Genomic DNA, 21,003 nt, shown 5'->3' with positions numbered 1-21,003 from the left:
ATAAGTTAAATAATCAGGGTGACAGTATACAACCTTGACGTACTCCTTTCCCAATTTAGAACCAAGTTGTCTTAATGCTCCCCTTTGAAAGGATGGCTGGGCTGATTCCAGTTTTGGGCTGTCACAGAAGCTGCAATGAACATTCCTAGGCAGGTGTTTGTGTGGATGTAGGTTTTCATTTCACAGGATAAATGCCCAGGAGAGCAGTTGCTGATTGGCACCACAGTTGCATGTCTAATTTTATATGAAATTGCCCAGCTGTTATCCAGAGCGGCTACTAACAGTTTATGTTCCCGCCAGCAGTGTATGCTAGGTTCAGTTGCCCCACATCCCTGTCCACACTGGGTGTTGTCACTGTTATTTTAGCCACTCCAGTAGGTGAGTGACCCTGAGTCAGAAGAGCTAGAGCAGCCCTAGTTGGTTACCCTCTTCCCCTTGCTGATTCCGGCCTGGTAGAGAAGGAGGTTTCCCTTGAGGGCAGAGAGCAGAACGCTCTGTGTCTTCAGAACAGTCGCCGTCCTAGTCTGCTCAGACTCCGTACAGAATGTCACAAGCAGGCGGCTTAAACTACAGGAGTTTGTTTCCCAGGGTTCTCAAGGCCAAGATCAAGGCGGGGCTGGCTTGGTTCCCATGAGGCTCTTCCACGCTTGTGGGCAGCCCCCTTTCACTGTGTCTCCTTATAAAGTCACTGTCCCGTTGGGTTAGGACCCCACCTTGTGAGCACATTTAACCATAATGACCTGTTAGCAGCCTTGTCTCCAGACATCGGTGACTTTGTGGACCCGGTTCTACCCACAGCAGCCGCTCTGTTTAGGCCTCCAGCCTTTGACTCCTGGTGAGCTGTGACGCTCTTCGCCTATTTTTCTTTCCGGTTTCCAGAGCATTGGTTTGCCCTGTGACTTCAGTTCTCTGATGGATCTCAGAAGAGTTGTTGACTCTCAGTGACTCCGCTTTTTCTTTGTTCTTGTTGGGAGGGTGGGAGTCACGACTTTCAAGCTCTTTCCAGGCCAGGGCGGAAATGGTGTTTTGTTTCTCACGTGGGTTTCTGCACGTTCACTGTCAGGACATAGAAGCATAGTAGATTTTCACCTGCCGACCTGTGTCCTTGCTGACTTCCCACTCACTCTGGGAGTGCTTTTGTCACCTCTGGTTTCTCAGACATCTGCTGTACCCTGGAGAGAGCTGCAGTTCCCATCTGCGTCTTCCCACCGCTGCCTGCCTGTCCCTGAGCCTGGCTGATAAGGTGGGAACACCCGCCCTGGGGCGACAGTGATGCCCCCGCCTAGCTGTGCATGAACCCTGCTCCGAGGCTCAGAGGGCTTCAGACCCTCAGCCTCCAGAGAAATTGCTAGGGAAAAGCTAGGGTTTTTCTTTATCAGTGTGGGGGTTAGTTGATATTAGTGCTAGATCGGTGCTGGAACGGCCTTGCTAGGCATGATCTATCCCTCTTCCTCCCCAGGCAAACAGTCTAATTTGCAGGCTGAAATCACAGTAGACAGAAGATAGATACATGGATCCATAGAAAAATGGAGAAAATTGGTTGAAGTATCTGAGGTTCATTTAGGGGCAGAGCCAGAGTAGTCATTCAAAACGCTCTTTGTCTTATCCGCATATGACTATGATCTCTCTTCTCAAAGCTGAGGGCCCAGACATGGCCCTTGGGTTCTACCCTCCTACAGATGTAGTTTCTTTAATAAGCATCTGAACGCTAGCATCCCAGCTCCCTTTAGACAGATTTCTTGTGCTCTGACAGCTTCAGAAAGTAACTAGGGAGCAAATGTGGACACAGTGGCCCAAGGACCGCTTTTAGCTGCCGGCTGCACTTGCCTCGATCACGGAGACATGATTCTCCCATCCCTCAGCCTCATTCACGGGCTGAAAACAGCCCCCACCCCCACCCAGGGCCCATCCATGTCCGTGATAAAGAATCCTCTCTCTCCGCCCCACACACACCCAGGTTCACACCTGGGCCAATTTCACTGCCTTTCAGGTTGGCCGTTGCCTGTCCTGCGGGATCAGAAATGATAGGTTTATACTACACTGTGAGTCTGGATCAGAATGTGCTGTTGAGCCAATGTGTGTTCCCTGCTTCTTCCCAGCCTCCGCCACTACCTGGGAAGAGAAAAAGCTCGTTGCTCTTTCCTGGGAGCCAGGCTGAGGCAGGCTGAACATGTGCTCCAGCTGTTCTCCCCACCCGGGATACGTTTAATCAGAGCGCAGTGTCAGCCACACAGACTCAGGGCAGGAGTCCCCTCCCCGCCGGGAAGTGACCACAGCCCGTGACCGCATGCACGCCAACCCGCCCCTCCCATCTGTGGGGACAGATGAGGGTCTTGCGCTCTTTTTCCCTCCAGTGAGGATCCAGCTCGTGGCCTCACCACGTGACGTTTGTACCCCGGTAACAGCACTGGCAGCTTTCTCTGAACCTTACCATCTGGCACCCGGGACCGGAAGTGCTGAGGGCTCTCCCCCTTCACCTGTAGGCGAGCCGTTTGATTTTGATTTCGGCTCCTCTCCACTCCGGTGGCAGAGAGGAGAACAGTTCCACAGAGTGAGGGAGCAGAATCTAGGCTGCGGCGAGGAGGAGAGCGTGGGGCTGGGCAGCTCCTTCAGGGTCTTCGTTTGTGGGTTGAGCACCGTTCAGGCTGCAGGTGAAGGGGCCAGCATGGTTGAGGGAGAGGTTTTGTTTTGTTTAATTTAATTTTAACTGAAGGATAATTGCTTTACAGTATTGTGCTGGCTTCTGCCAAACATCAGCATGAATCAGTCACAGGACAGAGGGGGTTTTTGTTTTTAAAGACGGCAGCCATCCTGGTCAAAGCTTCTTGGTCCCTGCTTTTCCTCCTATCAGACGCTGTTTCCCCAAGTAGGCTAGCTTCCCTGTTAACTCAGTTGGTAAAGAATCCACCTGCAATGCAGGAGACTCCGGTTCGATTCCTGGGTCAGGAAGATCTACTGGAGAAGGGATCGGCTACCCACTCCAGTGTTCCTGGGATTGCTTGGTGCTCAGCTGGTAAAGAATCTGCCTGCAATGCGAAAGACCTGGGTTCTATCTCTGGGTTGGAAAGGTCCCCTGGAGAAGGGAAAGGCTACCCATTCCAATATTCTGGCCTAGAGAATTCCATGGCGTGTACAGTCCATGCCTTAGCAAAGAGTCAGACACGACTGAGCGACTATCACTTTCACTTTTCATGCTTTTTATAAATGGCCTTTATTGTGTTGAGGATATTTCTATTTTACTGTATTTTTTTAAAATCATGAATGGGTTGTGAATTTGGTCAAGTGTTTTTTCAGCATAGTCTTACTTTTACTTCTTACTTGAATGTTGGTAGATTTGCTCTCTGAATCCATTTGGTCCTAAGCTTTTAGCTTTGGGGAAGTTTTTTTTTTTTAATTAATATTTGAATCTCTTTATTTCTTATTGGAGTGTTGAGTTTTTCTACTTTTTCTTGTTTTAGTCTTGACAGATTGTATGTTTTTCAGAATTTATCTATGTTTTCCAGTTTGCAATTGTTCATCAATAATAATGGTCCCTTATGATTATGCTTCTTTACTTCTAAGGTATCTGTTGTAATGTCGCTTTCCTTTCTGTTTCTTTCAGTTTCCTCTCTTTCCTTCTTACCTTAGTTAAGGGTTTATTGATATTGTTTGTTTCTTTCAAAAAATGCATTTCCAGTTCTTGCACATGCACACTGGGCATTCTGGCACACGGGCAATGTGTTTAGAGGCGTCACTTAGCGACGATCATTCTGGGATGCAAGATTCCAAACCGTTGAGCTTCCCAGCTGGGAGGTTGTGGCGGGACGGCTCTGGCTTACCTCTAGTGCTCGTGTTGGGTTTAGGGGACCGCGAAGAGCCGAGGGGGAGTTGAGGTGTGTTTGGAGCCTGTAGGCTCTGCGATGAAGAAGCTTTTTGGCTTCAGGAGTAAGAAGGGCGTGTCACCCTTCGGCTCCTCCATCAGCCTGGGGAGAGACAGAGGTCATCATAAAACCAGCTTCCAGCCCTGGTACCACATCCGAGACAAGGACCTCCGAAAGATTCACAAAGCTGCCAGCGTAGGCAACGTAGCTAAAGTGCAGCAGGTCCTGTTGCTTGGAGAGAATGCCTTGAACGAGAAGGACAAGAGGAACAGGTAAGCGGGGAGGAAGGGCCTGGCAGGGGTCCCTCCTGTGAGTTTCCCCTCCAAAGCTCACAGACACCTTTGTTGGATCCAGCGCCCCACAGACTTGATAGGCTGCAAAAGCCTTAGTTACTTTCGGACCTGCTAATAATTCCCCTCATAGAGCACTTTACTGGTCGTTTTAAAGTTATTTAACTGAACGTCAGTAATCACAGAACTGAAATAAAACATGAATAGCATCTTTTTTTCCTTCTTCCTCTTCCTTCTCTTCATTTGTTGTTATGCATGCATTAACATGATCTCCTCTTGAGTAAGAGCTCTCAAGTTCTATAGCCCTCAAGAAATCTTCTGGAACTCCCTAGCTCTCACATTGTTTTTCTCTTGTGATTTATGAAAACTCTTCTTCCCATTGATCATCCATTGTGGATATTGGCAGTGGACAGATTTTTGATGTTGTCGGCATCTTATTTTTAACGTACACATTTTTATACCATAATGTTACATATTACAGAAAACTGCATAGTGAGAAAATAATCTCCATGGCAGGTCAACTTCTGGATTAAAAATTCTTCAGATACAATGCAATATCTGTTTTATATCAGTGTACACTTCTGTGTATATGTTCCTTGCTGAAGGACCTTAGAAGACAGCTTTGAAGTAGGAAGCTGGCTGTGTCCTTGAAGAGGAGGACATTTTCCTAGGGTATATGGTCTTTCCATGTTTAAACTAAAGAAACAGATCGTGGTTTTAAAGATTTGGGGTTAGACATGCTGTCTTTAATTGTTGTGATGAAATTAAAAGTTTTGTGTAGGAGGCAAAGATTTGCCCTTTTAGATATCAAAATTTGCTGGATGACATTTTCTATCAGAAAAGATAAATTATGTGTAGATGGTGTAGAAATAACCTGGTAACTATTTAGATAAAAGTAACTAGATTTTTTTATCTCACCAAAAAGTTTCAAATGGAGTATGGATCAAAAATTTTAAACACAGAGTGAGAAAAGTACCAGAAGACAACTGAAATTCCTATTTATACATTTTTTGCATACTGACAAAGACCTTCTTTTTTTTCTAGTTCTACTGGTTATTAACCTTAATATTTTTTTAATTAGATGGTAATTGCTTTCCAATGTTGTGTTGGTTTCTGCTGTACAACATCATAAATCGGTTGGGAATATACATATATCCCACCCCAAGGACCTGTCTAAGAGTGATTTCAAAGGCAAGAATTGTGGAGTTTCCTGGGTTTCGGCACCAAAAAAGAAAAAGAAGAAAACCAGAAATCTGAAAGTTGATTTAGCAACCCCCCAAATTTAAAAATGTCTGTAGAGCAAGCTGTCTGTAGGGAAGTCGGATGAGCAGACAGGGCTTGTCTTTCTGGCATTCGTAGGAATGTGGCACAGATAAAAATAATTTGTCACTTTCAATTTAACTTAGAATTTTTTGTGAGGAATGGTATCCCGTGACAACTTTCAGCCTTTTCAGAAGTCAAGGGAATCTTGGGAATTTCCTGGCCGTCCAGTGGTTAAGACTCACTGCTCTGGGCCCAGGGTTCGATCTCTGGTGAGGGAACTAAAATCATGCAAGCTACAAGGATATATTGTCCAACATGGGAAATATGGTTAATATTTTATAGTCACTTTAAATGCGGTGTAACTGTTCACAGTTGGGGATCACTGTGTTGTGCACCTGTATTATATAATAATATATAATATGCATCATCTCTAAAGAAACTTAGACGAAAACCCCTCATGGTGATTAGACAACCGGAAAGACGAGAAATGAACAAACAAAAATGCTACAATTTACAGTTGTAATGTCTGTGAATTATAAATTATATTCCAATGTCAGAGACGTTAAAATGTGAGAAAATGAGCATATTAGAATCATTGAAGTACAATGTTGTCTCTAATCCTCTAAACATATCTGCAAAGGAGGCGTAATGTCCTTTGACTTCATTCAGATGTTGTCCTTGTAAGATAGTAGTAGTAGTAGTAAGTATGATAATATAATCTAACAATTACTAGCTGTTATCTGTGCCGGGAACAGTTCTAAACCCTGTGCATGGGTCTCATTTAAGCATCGCAGTGCTGTCCTATGAGATAACCACTCCTCTCTCTCCATTTTGTTGGTGAGGAAATTGAGGTACAGAGAGGGTGAGCGACAGCTAATAAGTGACAAAGTCAAATTTAAACTCCAGTTGAGCTGAATCTCAAGGTCTCGCGCATTCTATTCAAGTAGCCTGTTCTTTCATTACTGTGTAAGAGGAGCTAAACCCACTCCAGTGTTCTCGCCTGGAGAATCCCAGGGACGGCGGAGCCTGGTGGGCTGCCGTCTATGGGGTCGCACAGAACTGGACCCGACTGAAGCGACTTAGCAGCAGTAGCGGCAACAAGAGGAGCTAAACGAATAATATCCTGCTCTTTCTCCAGAAGAAAGTGAAATATTTGTTCTAGAGGCATACGAGTACTATGCTGTTGAGTGTTTTCAATCACACCAAGAGTTGTTTGTTCTGAAACAGTTACACTACATTTTCCTAAGAACTTGTCTTGCTTTCGTAGGACTGCGCTCCACTTGGCCTGTGCCAATGGCCATCTCGCGGTGGTGGCCTTCCTCCTGGAGAGAAGATGCCAGCTTAACCTCTGTGACAGTGAAAACAGGACCGCGCTGATGAAGGTACGGGGCAGCGAGCCGTGTCCACATGAGACGGGTGTGATTTAACCACTGAGACTAACAATGAGTTGATCTCGTTGAAATAGAGGGAACTGGTGAACTTGTGGGCTATTTCCTTTGAATTCCCAGAACTCACACTCTTGTTTCTTGGCACAACGCTGACAGGCCGTAGAATGCCAAGAGGAGGAGTGCGCGACTCTCCTGCTGGAGCACGGCGCCGACCCGAACCTCACGGATGCCAATGGCAACACCGCGCTCCACCACGCTGTCTTTTGCCAGAATGTATCACTCGCAGCAAAGCTGCTTTCCTATGACGCCAATATAGAAGCCAGGAACGAGGTATAGCTCAACTAACTTTATTGACAAAATATTGGCAAAGCATTTTTCTAAACTGTAGTGTTTTTTTGATAACAGGATGTAAATAGATAGACTGAGTAGTGTCCAGCAGGCCCTGTTACCATGGAAACAACTCCAAAGCCAAGTCAGGGGTTGGGTGGAACATGTCAGAGCCCACAGAAAGGGCAACGCTGTCTCTCTCAGCCACCTTCTACCCCAGAAGGAAGATTTTCCCACTAGAAAGTGCTCAGGAATGGGTGGTAGGCTCAAGTCCTACAAAGAATGAAGGCCTGGGGAGAGTGAAGTGATGTGGTGGGTGGCTGCTTCCAGGGGCTCAGGGAATGGGCACAGCTGCTGGGGGAGGGATGGGGGTAGGAGGAAGGAGAACCAGTGCCCAGCAGGGGGAGCTGGGGGGTGCAAGTGGGCCAGGGAGGCAGCAGGCCTGGAGCCCTGAGCCCTCCAGGACCCCTGTTCTGAGATCCGGTGAAGTGGGTCAGGTCACGTTTGACACCAGCCAGGGCGTTCACTTGTGCTGGTGACCACTTGGTTCGCCAGGTGCACACCTCGGGTCTCCCACACTCAGCCCTGGGGGGCTGCTCGGCGGGGCTGCAGCTGAGTGTGGGGAGCTGGTGGTGGTGAAGCTGCCCCTCCTGCTCTTTCTCCTGTGGCTGCAGCCCCGCCAGGAGCTGCAGAGAGAGCTCCCCACTCTCACAGCTGGGCGCAGTTTCCCTTGTTTGGAAGCTCCAGCCTTCCCTGAGTGAAAATATTTTGAAAACACTTGATTGTCTAAGATGTCACTTTAAATCACGATATTGCTCAAGAAGCATTAGAGGGCAAAGGGTTCTTTTTTGTGTTTATGGCAGATATCTGTGATAACACAGCAATTGTTAAAGGTAAAACTTTTTCCAAGTATTTTTCCCTTACTTAAAAAAAAAATTTTTTCTAATTAGTCTAAAATAACACAGTAATGCAAAATTTGCCTAGGAGAAGTAGACTTTGTCTTAAAACTCAAACAAGCATTTGACAACATAATAGAAATGTTGCTGTTGTTAACACATTCCAATTTTATGAAGAAATGATTTATATAAAAATGATTTCTCTCTCATTGCCCAAGGCTTCAGAGGCTAAAAGGAAAGGAAAAGGAGCGAGCAGCTGAAAAACACAGATCAGGCTGGAATTTTGGCAGTTGGGGAAATGCCAAGAAGAGGGTTGTTTTTTTTTTTTTTTTAAATGTGTATTTGGCTGTGCTAGGTCTTAGTTTCAGCATGCAGGGTCTAGTTCCCTGACCGGGGATCGAACCCAGACCCCCTACACTGTGAGCGCTGAGACCCAGCCATTGAACCACCACAGAAGTCCTGAGGTTTTGGTTTTGTTGTTTTCCCCCTTCAGTTTATATATTTTGGTAAGGTGCTTTTCAGTTTCAGGTATAATAGTTGTTATTTTGAGAAAGAGATTGAATGAGTTGGAGACTTGCCTAGGTATCAGTTTTAGAAAGACTCTGCAGAAATCAGATCAGCAGTGAAAAGGTGGTGATTAAGTGGGAAAGAAGAGAGAAGAACAAATATTGAACAGAAATATTATCCTATTCTGGCAGAAACAGCCAGTTAGATAAGAGTCTAGACTCTGCTCTCAATCTAGAAGGTCTTGATGGAAAGGAAGGGGTTTATAAACAATGAGATCAGGTTGCCTTTTGTGTTTATTAGTCCCTGTTCTACCATTATTTACCCAGGAAAATTTAATTCTGTTTTGATGACTCTTGCCTCTTACACTTTTCTTTTTTCTTCAAATCCTCAAGTAAGAGAAGGGATTGGCCATGTGGGTTAGAGATGAGACTGGAATGTTTGCTGGGCTAATTCTCAGCTAGATTGTACTGGTGAAAACCACAATCCGTTGGGAAAGTTTATAAAAAAATTTACAAACCTAGGCTGTTCCCTGAAGATTTTGATGGAATAAATCGAGGACGGCCTGGACTTGTGTATTTAGAAATATTTCCTTGAGATTCTGATAGGATCCTTGGTGAAGAACTATGGAGTGATTAAGTATAATTTCTAGTGCACCTATCTCAAAAACAAGTAATCTATAGAAGAGTTGGAGTTTGGCCAATGCTAGCTACTTCCATCAGCTCCCTCCTTTGCAGCAATATTAGCCTGACTTTTTCCTCTGCCTCTGTGATTGAGAAGTTAAAAGGAACATTTTTGGCAATATCTATTGGCTTGAGTGATATAACTCCTTTTTCTTCCAACCACTAATTATTCAGTGACACTCCAAGAGTCTTTAGAGATTTGCTCATGGCCAAGTCACTTCATCTGTAGAGTCTGACCCTTTAAGAATTTTATACTTTCTGTTACCAACCAGGTCATTAGGTCAACAGATGTTTGTTACCAGCAGGGTTTTTCTGACTGCGGTAACAGTAATTCATGAGCCTTCTTTTGGTGTCAGCAGGACAGACTCTTGCAGTGTGTCTGTTAGATTTGCTGAGCCCTGGCATAAGCGAGAGGACAGCTTTAAACATCAAAACCCATGTAGTCCGTCCAGATGGGGATTGTTTGAATCATTTAGTTTCAGCAGTCTTAGGAACTCACTAACCATTTGGTTAATAATCTGAGAGAATTCTAGAAAGAGATTGTAGTTTTAACAAGCAGTGGAAACATTCTTCAAGTGGGAATTTTGAGTCTTGTTTTTTAAATTTATTTTAATAAAAGTATGAGTCAATAGCAATTTTTATTACATATTGAGACCCACTTTTCTTGTGAAACACATGATACTCAAGAAAGGAAAGCTTTCACATACAAATATTTGCTTTATACCCACCTGTTTGGAAACAGCAAAATGTAAAAGCACAAATGGGCTACAGACCAAATGTGGTCCTTGGTTATGTTTAGCTTACCTACCTCCACAAGCTGAGTCAACATTTAAAATTTAGCAAACTCATGCTGATGTCTGCGTTTCAGGCTTCTCAGAGACCCAAATCTGGTCCCCCTTGAGCCCATTCTACTGTTTGGTCTGCATGTGGAGGCCTCCCCTTCTGTATGGGGCGTGTGTTTGCGGGTTTGCCAGCCTCACCTGGCTTTTTCACTTAGGTCACCAGGTTTCCCCCTCCATAAGCATTTGAGTTTCCAATTCTTGATTTATAGTTTATTTTGATAACTATTTCGAAGTTTTAAAGACAGTCTAATTAATCTATAATTGATTCCATATTTTAAAAGAATCTCTTAAGGATGGGATTGAATTTTTCAAATTAGAATTTTTAAGTTGGTTGTGGCGGTTTCACCCTGAATGAGTCTCCCAGACACACAGGATTATGAGAGAGAGCGTGGGGAGAGTTCACGGAAGAGCAACTCCCCGAGAAAATGCTGAGTGCATATTTATTGGTAACTTACCTTGAAATCCTTCACTAAGAGCCGTAAATCAAGACAGAGACCAGAACTCTGGGATTAAGGAAGCTTCTCCCTGGAGGTCTGGAGGTCATCACATGAGAGCCGTCAAGAAAGGTCTTTGAAGATAAGCGGTGTTGTTCTGCATGAAACCGCATCTAGCTAATGCTGACCTGTCAGTTTAACTTAAGGGCGGGGGAAGGAACAAGCAAAGGAGAATGAATAAGATTAAATTTCAAGAGACTTTGCTGAGAAAGCCGAGAAACATGGTGCCCACAGTTGGTTTTTGTGGAAGAAAAGAAAACAACCTTTCTCTTTGCATGTTCATGTAGAGGATAACATTCCCATTGGAATGTCTGTAAACCTCATGAGGTTACTCTTGGTCATCCTTGGATAGGTTATGCATGCTACAGATAAGATGATGTATTCCTGCCTCAGCATTGTTCCTAAAATATGCAGCTATGAAATCAAGTAGCTAATTGATTCTCTCTGGAGGAGTGTTGAGACTAGTAATAGAGCAAGTAAATACTGCAATATTCCTGATAGATACTATGATAGAAGCAAAGATCCTTGGAACCAGTAAATGTTGAAAGTGAGTTTTAGAGAATGACTCTGTGGTTCATCTTTGGAAGAGGGAGAGGAGGAGCATTTTATTCTTTCCCTTTTCAAAAGACGTATTTGGCTGCACTGGGTCTAGTTGTGGCAGGTGGGATCTTGAGTTTCGGCACTTGGGCTCTAGTTCCCTGACCAGGGATGGAACCTGGACCCCCTGCTTGGGAGCTCAAATCTTAGCCCCTGGGCCCCCAGGGAAGGCCAGGAGGAGGAGCATCTTGAAGAGATAGAAGGTGCGCCGGGGGAAGAGGAGGAGGGGCTCCCGTTTATTTGCTTTCTGAATTATATGTTTAAGTTCAGAGAATCTATTGCATGATTTTCAGTTCAGTTTAGAAATAGGTTAACTGGGTACATTCGAAATGGTTTTTCCTGTTTTACAGGATGACCTCACACCACTATTATTGGCCATAAGAGAAAGGAAACAGCAAATGGTGGAATTTTTAGTAAAGAAAGAAGCAAATGTACACGCGGTTGATAAGATGAAAAGGTACAGTTGTTCTTTTTCTTTTTAAAAACCTTAGTGCTGTTCTTGGGTGCTAACATCAAGATAAAGATTAAATTAATAAGGTTTCATTTCTGATCAACACTTCATCAGTTGGGTAGAAAACCAATTATTCTGACTGGGAGTCGTGAAAAACTATATAGCAGAGATATATAGCAGGATTCATATTCCTTTATAATACTGAGTGATGTCATATGCAACCTGTTCTTTTTTCTGGTTGATCTTGTAGGAGCTGAGGGATTTCATACTAGTTTCATTAGCTTTATACAATATGGATTCTGCTTTTTAGTTTACCTTATGACAGTATCGAATTTCTTAATTCTTTTATAATGATTGTTTAACCTCTACTTCGTGTATATTTTTCCTTAAAAGATGCATACTAAACATAAAGGACTTGATTTTGTCTTTTGGGTGACTCTTTGCTTTCAATTACTTTCTTTGAAAAATACTGATGTTATTAGATTGCAGAAGAGTCCTTCACAGTTTAGTGACTAAACAACAAGAAAAAGTGGTTAGTAATCACTGTCACCAGATACTGTGGGCTCATCAGTTTTTATCCCTTTTTATTTCTAGTACATTTTGATGTTTTCATTTTAAGTGAAGGTAGAAGGAAGAATGATAGGTTTAATTGGATAAACAGTTGCTTCAACAAAGATAAGTCAGAGGTGGATGATACAGATGAAAATGATGGGCTTTAGATTCAGACTGGGTTCAGCTCCTAGCTTTCCTCCCTATTAGGGTTATGACCTTGGGCACATTACTTATCATCAGCAAATAAGTTTCCTGATACAAAAGGGCAAATAGTAATGCGCCCTTCAAAGGTGGCTGTGCGTATACATAGTATTTCATTTAGTGAAGAGCACATGCTTGTCCACATCATTAAGTGCCACGGTTTTTTTATTTGGAAATTTTTATTTCCATTATTGTTAATATTTTTGTTTTAAGCCAACAAATAGCCTTTGCTTAACCCACCCTCTAGCTGATTTTGAAGCATAATATATCAGACTAAGGAGGAAATGGGGGATTCGTTCCTTAAATAGTCACCTGCCTCAGATAAGTGACCTCAGCACAGTTTCTTGTCCATCAAGGACTTTGATATTATTTTTGAAAAGCATTTATTTATTTGACTGCGTGGGGTCTTAGTCGTGGGAACTCTCAGTTGCAGCATGTGGGATGAAGTTCCCTGTCCAGGGATGGAACCTGGGCCCCCTGCCTTGGGAGCCTGGAGTCACAGCCCCTGGTCCACCAGGAAAGTCCCCATCAGGGACTTCTGAAATACTAAGTGCTGCTATGTGCCATCACAGTGGGACAGGAGGCTGCTTTTCCGTCGCTTCGTTTTAGCCTTGGAGGTCATTTACAAGGATGTACACTTGAGCGTGTAAATGGTCAGTTCTTCACGGGAGGGCAAGATGTTACCTTGGTAAAGCACATCAAACGAGCTGTTTCTGTGAGTTCACTCAGCTTCCTGAGGGTGACGTCGTCTCTCTGTTGTTGTAGAACCGCCCTCATCCTTGCTGTCAGTTACGAGTCTATGAGTGTCGTCAGCCTTCTCCTGCAGCGAGGTGCTGACGTCTTTTCTCAAGATGTCTTTGGACGGACTGCAGAAGAATATGCTGCTCTGAGTGGTTTTAATATGTAAGTGTCCACATTAAAATGCCCGTGATCACTAAACTGCCGCCAAAAAGAATTTTCACTGTCACTTGTTACATGACCAGTGAGAGTTTTCTGTTCGGTGCAGGCAGCTTCTATCCTGTGGGGCACCTTTCCTTGGGTCATAGGTTCCCTGTCATCCTTCCCAGAGTAGTGGGTGTCAGCTTGCCTGAGATTCCATAGTTACATGGAGGGTTGGCCCCCTCATGGGATCTGTTTCCTGCAATAATGAAAATCTTCCAAAGGATTTATCTGCCTCAACCGTAAACGTTTTCTGAGTCTGTCTCACCAGGAACCCATTCACCAGAACTCCTTAAATCTCAAGTAAGTTAGTTCAGAGAGGAATTCAGAGAGGTAAGCCCTGCCTGGGACTTGCCAGTATCCACTGTAAGAGTAGGGTTATGTCTTCCACGTGCATCAGAGATGAACATGGAGATTAAGCATCATTGTCAGAAGGATCTGCTGGTTGAGAGTTTGAGCAGGTAGAGAAGGGAGAGTAGTGGTCCAGGCCAGGTCTTGATTGTGATTAGTTTTCTGTGCTTGGTGTGATTGGCTGCAATAATGGGGGATAGTTATGTTACCTAATGTAGTGAGTTCATATTTTATAAATAAATGTAGGTACAAATTATATAAGAGCTGAGATTCCCTAAATCACAAAGCACAGAGAACACTAATCACCATAATTAATAACAGTTTCCTGAGACCCTTGAATGCTAAACATATAAGAAAACACACATTGGTTTACTTGGAATTCCAAAGTAGTTCCAACAATAACGTTCAAGAGCAAATTATTCCATTCTTTGACTGTTTCTGCAAGCATTTTGGGGATATATTATCTCATTACCTCCTCTTAATCCCCTTGTGAAATAAGGCAGTAAGATCCCAGTTGTGTAGAGGATGACTTTGAACTCAAGAGAAGCAATTCTCTCGGAACAAAGAGCAGTTGGTTACAGAGCTAGGATTTGCGAGTTGGAAAGAGTTTTCATATGCCAAGCTCAATCTAGTTAATCTGCTGAGCTCTATTGCCCTCAGTTCATGACTACTTCATCTTCCTTTTCTTTCTCCTTTAAATACATGCTAAATAAAACTTGGTGGAACTTAGAAACTTGAAATGTATGGGACAATTGTAGTTTTGATATTATCGCTGACATTGTCTGAAATAATCTAAGAATTTAACATAGTTGGTAGCTTTTTTTCCTATTAGTGTTAAAATATTATTTATCACATTTTTAACACATAGCATTTGCCAACTGATCTCTGAATATAAAGAAAAGAGGCCTAAAACTCCTCCCGAAAAGAGCAACCCAGGTACGTCATCTGATAATAATGAATTACTCTTGGTGATTCTACCATAGATAAAGTAGGAGTGAGGAAATTTCAATAATCAAAGAACTATGATAAAATTAGTGTAAATTGCATGTGTGTTGTTAAATGAATTTCTTAATAGTCTAGTCTTCAGAATTGTTAAAGAAGTTAATTGTAGGTAATTTAACATCAGAGACAGTATTGTCTGAAAAGCATTCCATGTGTTTAATTACAGCCCCTAAAATCCTGTATTAGATTTTTATGTACATTACAAAAAATGTTTAAGTTAGTATGATATATATTTCATCTGTAATCCTATTATAGCAAATTGACTTCTTATAAAAGTGGAGCTTTAATTTTTACAGATAGTTTGCATTTAGTGAATGAGTAGTTATTACTTACTGTGTAGTGATTGGTCTCATTAAAAAAGTTACCATCGTTTAAACTGGGAACCTCAACAGTCCCTTCCTGGTAGGATAAGAAGTGATAAACAAGAAGAGCTGCAGTGCTGAACCAGTGTGCAGCACACCAGGAGGAGATTACTTTCGGAAGATACCTTCCAATAGTACAGATCAGAAAAGCGATGCCTAGTTGAGAAGCACCGGTTATTTTGCCTATTGTGTCAACAAGGTCTCTATTACCAATTTTATTCCTCACAGATCCAAAAAGAGTGAGATAGGTTGACTTCATTAGAACCAGATGTTTTCTTCTGTGTGTTGGATACTTGTCATGATAGTATAGTTTTGTAAGAACACCATGTTCTGTTGCCATTATTTAAAAGATGATCATAATAGATTTTCAAATAGATCAACTTGGGACTCCGCAGATTCTAATAAAAGAACCAACACACTTCACATGAGCAAAAACACCACCATGTCCCCTCGATGTGGCATCTAGCACATTGTACAAGCTGTCTGAGAACACCTTGAAACCTAGTTCACCTCTGTCTAATCAAAGGGGGCTTCCCAGGGGGCTCAGCAGTAAGGAATCCGCCTGCCAATGCCAGAGGTACGGGTTCCAGCCCTGGATCGGGAAGAGCTCCTGGAGAAGGAAATGGCAACCCACTCCAGTATTCTTGCCTGGGGAGTCCCATGGACAGAAGAGCCTGGTGAGCTACAGTCCATCGGGTCACAGAGAGGCAGACACGACTCAGTGACTAAACAGCAACAACATCCACCAAAGAACTTCTGTAGGTTGGTTTTACACGTTAGAGGAGATACAGAGATGACACAGAGTCTTGGTCTTCAGTATGCTCAGAATAGAATAGAGTTGTCCCTGGTTAATTTCTATAGTTTTTGAAACAGAGTTTTCAAAGAAGACATTCTTGTTTATTTGTTCATTTGTTCACCAAAGAGATAACTTTCCAGTGTCTTTTGCGTCCTAAGCCTTGTTCTGATGTCACAGGGTGCAGACATGTAAAAGTCACTGCCCCTGCCCTCCAGGCTCGAGGTTGCAGCGCTCCCCTCCCCGTGGAGTCACTGCACGTGAGTCATCCCTCCAGCATCAGATCATGACGACGACACGCGTGAAACGTTGTCCAACAGCACCAGAGTCCATAGCTTCCTCTCTGCTTCCCTCCCTCCCCTTGTTCATCAGCTTAGGGTCTGATGACGAATGCCTTCCAAGCTGAAAAAGCATGATTTCTACCAACCTTTGCCGTATAATGGGGAGGACTGATGTAATGATAGCCCTCAGTAGAACACAGCACTGTTTGGACCATCCTGCTCTAGGTGGTCCAGATACTCTTGAACAATGGAAGGTGACAGTCTCAAGAGATTATCCTTTTCACATTTATTAGTATGTACACATAGATATTTAAAACATTAAAAATGCTCAGCCTCCGTGTACCCTGCAGCATGCTCACCACTACAAGTCCAGTCCCCATCCTCACCACCCAGTTGACCCCCTTTACCCATTTACCCTCCCCCACCTCCCTGTCAAGAGATTATCCTTGCTAAACCTGGAATCACTACATCTTTCATACTTCTCTTGCATTTGGCAAGAGGGCCAGGAAGACTTTGTTTCCTATGTTTTACCACGCTCTGAAGTTCGGCACCTGTAGACCACGCTTCCTTGTGATAGGGCATTTTCATCCTGAACTGAAGAGCCGGAGGATTTGTGTTATGTCCCAGCAAGACACCTGCAGGCTCTGTTCACTGCTCCAGGGGATGGAAGTCCGGAAATCCTGTGCTGTCCAAGTGTGCTATTGGCAGTTTATAGTACTGATTCTATTAACGGTGTAGTATCATTTTCTGTCAGTCTCCTAGAGGTTGGTTAGCATTATGGTCCTTGTATCAGCAGTTCTTTCTTTTTCTGTTCTGCCTTTGATGACCATGAAGGAGAGGAGTGGTTCTCAGGCATTAATGGCCCATGAGTATAGTACAATCACTGTTCCCTCTAGTGTGGTCTCCAGGTGTGGTTCCAAAGGAATACTTTTAAACAAAACATCAGTCTTGAGGTTTTAATAGTCTGTATTTTTCTTTTGTTGATTTAAAATGTGTCTTCCTTTTTTCTTCACTAGTGGATACGAGTTCTGAAGAAGACTCTTTAAGCAGGTAGGATTTGACGGATTTTTAAACTTGTATGTGTCACTAGGAGAACACACAGAGAAGAGAAGCTACTGTTTGCTGAGCGTCCTGCTCTGGGTCAGAGACTGCATCATGTGCGCAACGTCTGTGACCTCATGGAGTCACCAGAGCAGCGTCGTAAATCACTGTGTCCTGCTTTACTTAATCAGGCAACTGTGGTTCGGGGAGGTTGATGAATTGACCCATGATTCCAAGGTTAAAATGAGTTGACCTGTGATTTGACAGCTGGCCTGCCTGACTCCAGCATCCACTCTCGTGTCCCTCAGCAGAAATTGAGAAGTACCCGGGTAGCATATAAGTGAAACATATAAATTAGTTCTTTGACTTGTGTCCATTTTCAGTTTTAGACATTGCGGGGGACTCCTGTATCCCCTTTACAGTAAAGGGAGGAATGGGGCCTTCTCCATAAGTGATTCCCCTGCTGAAGGACCAAGACTGCCACTTTTGATGGACACAGATTAGTCTCTGAACCAGGGACAGACAATGGAGAAGGAACAGCATATCCTTCTGCTTTAAGTCATCAGGTTTATTCCACTTTGGGCAAACAAAAGTTATTTCAGTCCATCAATTAGATTTTCAGTTCAGCTATTAGGACTTGGTGAAAACATATTATTTTCAGGCTCTCCCAATATATTGGCTGTCAGTCTTTGTTAATGGAAACTAAGAATGAGTCTTCCCTAGATATGTCATAGGTTGGGAGAGATGGAAGCAGAAATAGGTAACTAACATCTCTTTTGGAGACTTCTCTGGGGGTGCAGTGGTTAAGATGGTTAATAAGACTTCTTCCAATGCCGGTGGTGTGCTTTCAATCTCCAGTCAGAGGAACTGAGATCCCACATGCCTTGGGATCAAAGAGCCAAAACATAAGACAGAAGCAACATGGCAACAAAGTCAATAAAGACTGTAAAAATGGTCCGCATCAAAATATCTTAAAAAAATTGCTTGAAAACAGAGGCCAAATTTTAATTATGTCAAGAAACTTCGTTTACTGCATAGATAGCCAAACTTTCATTTGCTTTTTTTCCCTTCATTTAAAGAAATGAACTCACTCATTTTTGTTGTATGTTTATGCTCTAAAGGTTTTCCAACAAACCTGGTGCTGACTCATGGCCTCCGTCAGATGATGAAGTCTTAGATTTTGAGACCAAGGTACAGTGCACTCCTGTGAAATCAGTTTCCGTACTCTGAATTTAGCTTCATGTAGTATTTACTCTTAACTTCAGCAATGGTGTCCCTCTCACTGTTTTATGTTTATAATGGAACGTTCTTCAGAGCAAACTACTTTATAGAAATATGACTGGTTGGTTTTTTTTTTCTCATTTTTAACTTTGGTGAATAATGAAGGTGGGGTGAAGAAAACAATGGGCTGGAAAATAGAGTGACAGGAAAATTGTATTGGAAAAGCTTTCCCACAATGAAGGAACTATGAATTTTGGTCAAGGATAAAGACTCTTACTGTGAATTTTAAACCATAAGGACATGACTTTTGCAATACTCACAGTGCAATACTCAAGACAGTCAAGAATCTGCCTACAATGGTGGAGACCTGGGTTCGATCCCTGGGTTGGGAATATCCCCTGGAGAACAGCTACCCACTCCAGTATTCTGGCTTGGAGAATTCCATGGACCGTAGAGTCCATGGAGTTGCAAAGATTCTGACACGACTGATCGACTTTCACTTCATAGAAGCAGAGACTTTTAATAACCGCGAGATAAAACTTGCAACTCGGGAGTTTTTTTCTATTGTATTTTTAAAAAGACCTACCCCGTGTCCTGTGTCAGAGTCTAAACCTTCAGATTTCAGACCTTTTGTGTTATTGTGATTTAAGTGTTCATCTTAGAGCCCCGTGTCAGTGTAAGCTAGTGGGGTTCAGGAAACAGTTGTGCATCTCCTGGAGCATGTAGCATAGGTCTCGAGTGTAAGAACCGTGTTAATAGTTATTGAATGTGAATAAATGAAGAGACAAACGGTATCCTATGTAATGTGACAGGTAATGTAGTTCAGTTGTGTTATGTTGAGGAAGGGGGTCCTGCATAACAAGGAAATAAATAAGAAATATGTGAAAAGTGAAAGGTTACAGTATTTTTTTCAGTGTCCACTGGTTGTGAGATGAGAAATTTAGGTGAAAATTTTTGACCTTTTTTGCCCCATCTTGTGTTCCATTAAATGTTTCTTTTCAAGCCATACATTCTCCCCAGAATTTTGATTACCAGTTCTTTTTCCCAGTGAATAGTTAGGAATATTTCTTAATCAATTTTTCTCTCTCTCAACGAATACTTTACAACATTCAGGTAGTGATAGATGACCATGTGTGACTAATCAAATGACACTTTTTATAGTGGCAAAATTGAACTCTAATACGGTAGTATTTATAAACAAAAAGTTTTGGAGTAATACAGATTGCTATATTAGAGATATATTATGAACAAAAGCCTCTGTCTTAAGTATATGTTTTATAGACAACATATGTTGATATTTTCATAAAATTTGCAGAATATAGATGTGTAATTTATATATTAATAAAAGCATACAAAACAGAGGCTTTGTTCATAGTATATCCTTAAGAATACTGATGTATTACTGATCTATTGTATATACATTTTAAAAGTACATGTTTTTCCACAAGCCTTATTATGCTTATTTTATTCCCTTAAGTTTGTACTTGACTAGGAATGTCTCTCTCTGGTTTCTTTTCCTCCCCCACCTTTTTTGCTTCTTTTTTTTTTTTTTACTGTTAACCTAATTTTTCCTTGCAGAATACTTTCCTTCAGTGTCTATTCTTTAAGTCCATCTCTCTCTGCCTCTGTTGTGAACATGTTTGATCGTGGCTTTCTGTTTAGTGTGTTTGTGGCTTTCATTCACGATCATTTCCCTACAGGTTTACTCTTGCTCTTTCTCCCTGTTTCTTCGAAGGAGCCGAATTGAAACAATCATTTGCCTTTAGCTGTTCAACAAACAGAAGGAGCTTATCCTGTTTGTACTTGTAACCTATCTAAATAAGGTTCTACTTACAGTCTAAACTTTCATATTTCCCTTCCCAAGGGATAATTCATACATGTAGAAATCATGCAAGCAAATTTCAGAATATAGCGATTAATTTAAATGTCTTGGTTCTTCAGTAGTGCTCTAAACTCCCAGGGATAATTTTTTTTTTTTCTAGAACATTTTGGTAGAGAAAATAATCTGGTGGGTGTCGTAGTATTTGTAGAGCAGTCAATTGGGGTAAGGAGAGGAACATCTGGGGTTTCTGATGTCATCTGTCATAATGCTTACCCCATGAGAAGGTTCAGTTGAGTCGCTCAGTCGTATCTGACTCTTTGCGACCCCATGAATCGCAGCACGCCAGGCCTCCCTGTCCATCACCAACTCCTGGAGTTTACTCAGATTCACGTCCATCGAGTCAGTGATGCCATCCAACCATCTCATCTTCTGTCGTCCCCTTCTCCTCCTGCCCCCAATCCTTCCCAGCATCAGGGTCTTTTCCAGTGAGTCAAGGCTTCGCATGAGGTGGCCAAAGTATTGGAGTTTCAGCTTCAGCATCAGTCCTTCCAATGAAAACCCAGAGCTGATCTCCTTCAGGATGGGCTGGTTGGATCTCCTTGCAGTCCAAGGGACTCTCAAGAGTCTTCTCCAACATCACAGTTCAAAAGCATCAATTTTTCGGTGCTCAGCTTTCTTCACAGTCCACCTCTCACATCCATACATGATCACTGGAAAAAGCATAGCCTTGACTTAGATGGACCTTTGTTGGTAAAGTAGTGTCTCTGCTTTTATATATGCTATCTAGGTGGGTCATAACTTTCCTTCCAAGGAGTAAGCGTCTTTTCATTTCATGGCTGCAGT

General features: G+C 42.6%; 2 protein-coding genes across 6 annotated transcripts in view; both read left to right on the top strand.

Moving 5' to 3' along the window:
- The first annotated feature begins 3,899 nt into the window (after positions 1-3,899).
- On the top strand, positions 3,900-7,441 carry LOC122681749 (ankyrin repeat domain-containing protein 26-like). Its single transcript, XM_043884176.1, has 3 exons — positions 3,900-4,132; positions 6,681-6,795; positions 6,958-7,441. The coding sequence occupies exons 1-3, from the start codon at positions 3,900-3,902 to the stop codon at positions 7,135-7,137; spliced, it is 528 nt and encodes a 175-aa protein (XP_043740111.1). The 3' UTR covers positions 7,138-7,441.
- A 4,092-nt stretch (positions 7,442-11,533) lies between these two features.
- Positions 11,534-21,003, top strand: part of LOC122681551 (ankyrin repeat domain-containing protein 26-like) — a 59,773-nt gene continuing 50,303 nt past the window's right edge. For all 5 annotated transcript variants that reach the window (XM_043883759.1, XM_043883761.1, XM_043883757.1 and 2 more), the window contains exons 1-5: positions 11,534-11,601; positions 13,114-13,251; positions 14,507-14,574; positions 17,093-17,126; positions 18,239-18,308. In XM_043883759.1, coding sequence (XP_043739694.1) covers positions 11,543-11,601; positions 13,114-13,251; positions 14,507-14,574; positions 17,093-17,126; positions 18,239-18,308 — 369 coding nt within the window. In that variant the 5' untranslated portion in view covers positions 11,534-11,542. The remainder of the gene's footprint in view (positions 11,602-13,113; positions 13,252-14,506; positions 14,575-17,092; positions 17,127-18,238; positions 18,309-21,003) is intronic.

The sequence above is a fragment of the Cervus elaphus genome, chromosome 23 (assembly GCF_910594005.1).
Source record: "Cervus elaphus chromosome 23, mCerEla1.1, whole genome shotgun sequence".
NCBI lineage: Eukaryota > Metazoa > Chordata > Mammalia > Artiodactyla > Cervidae > Cervus > Cervus elaphus.
The sequence above is the reverse complement of the archived record's forward strand: the minus strand, read 5'-3'. Positions and strand labels throughout refer to the sequence as shown.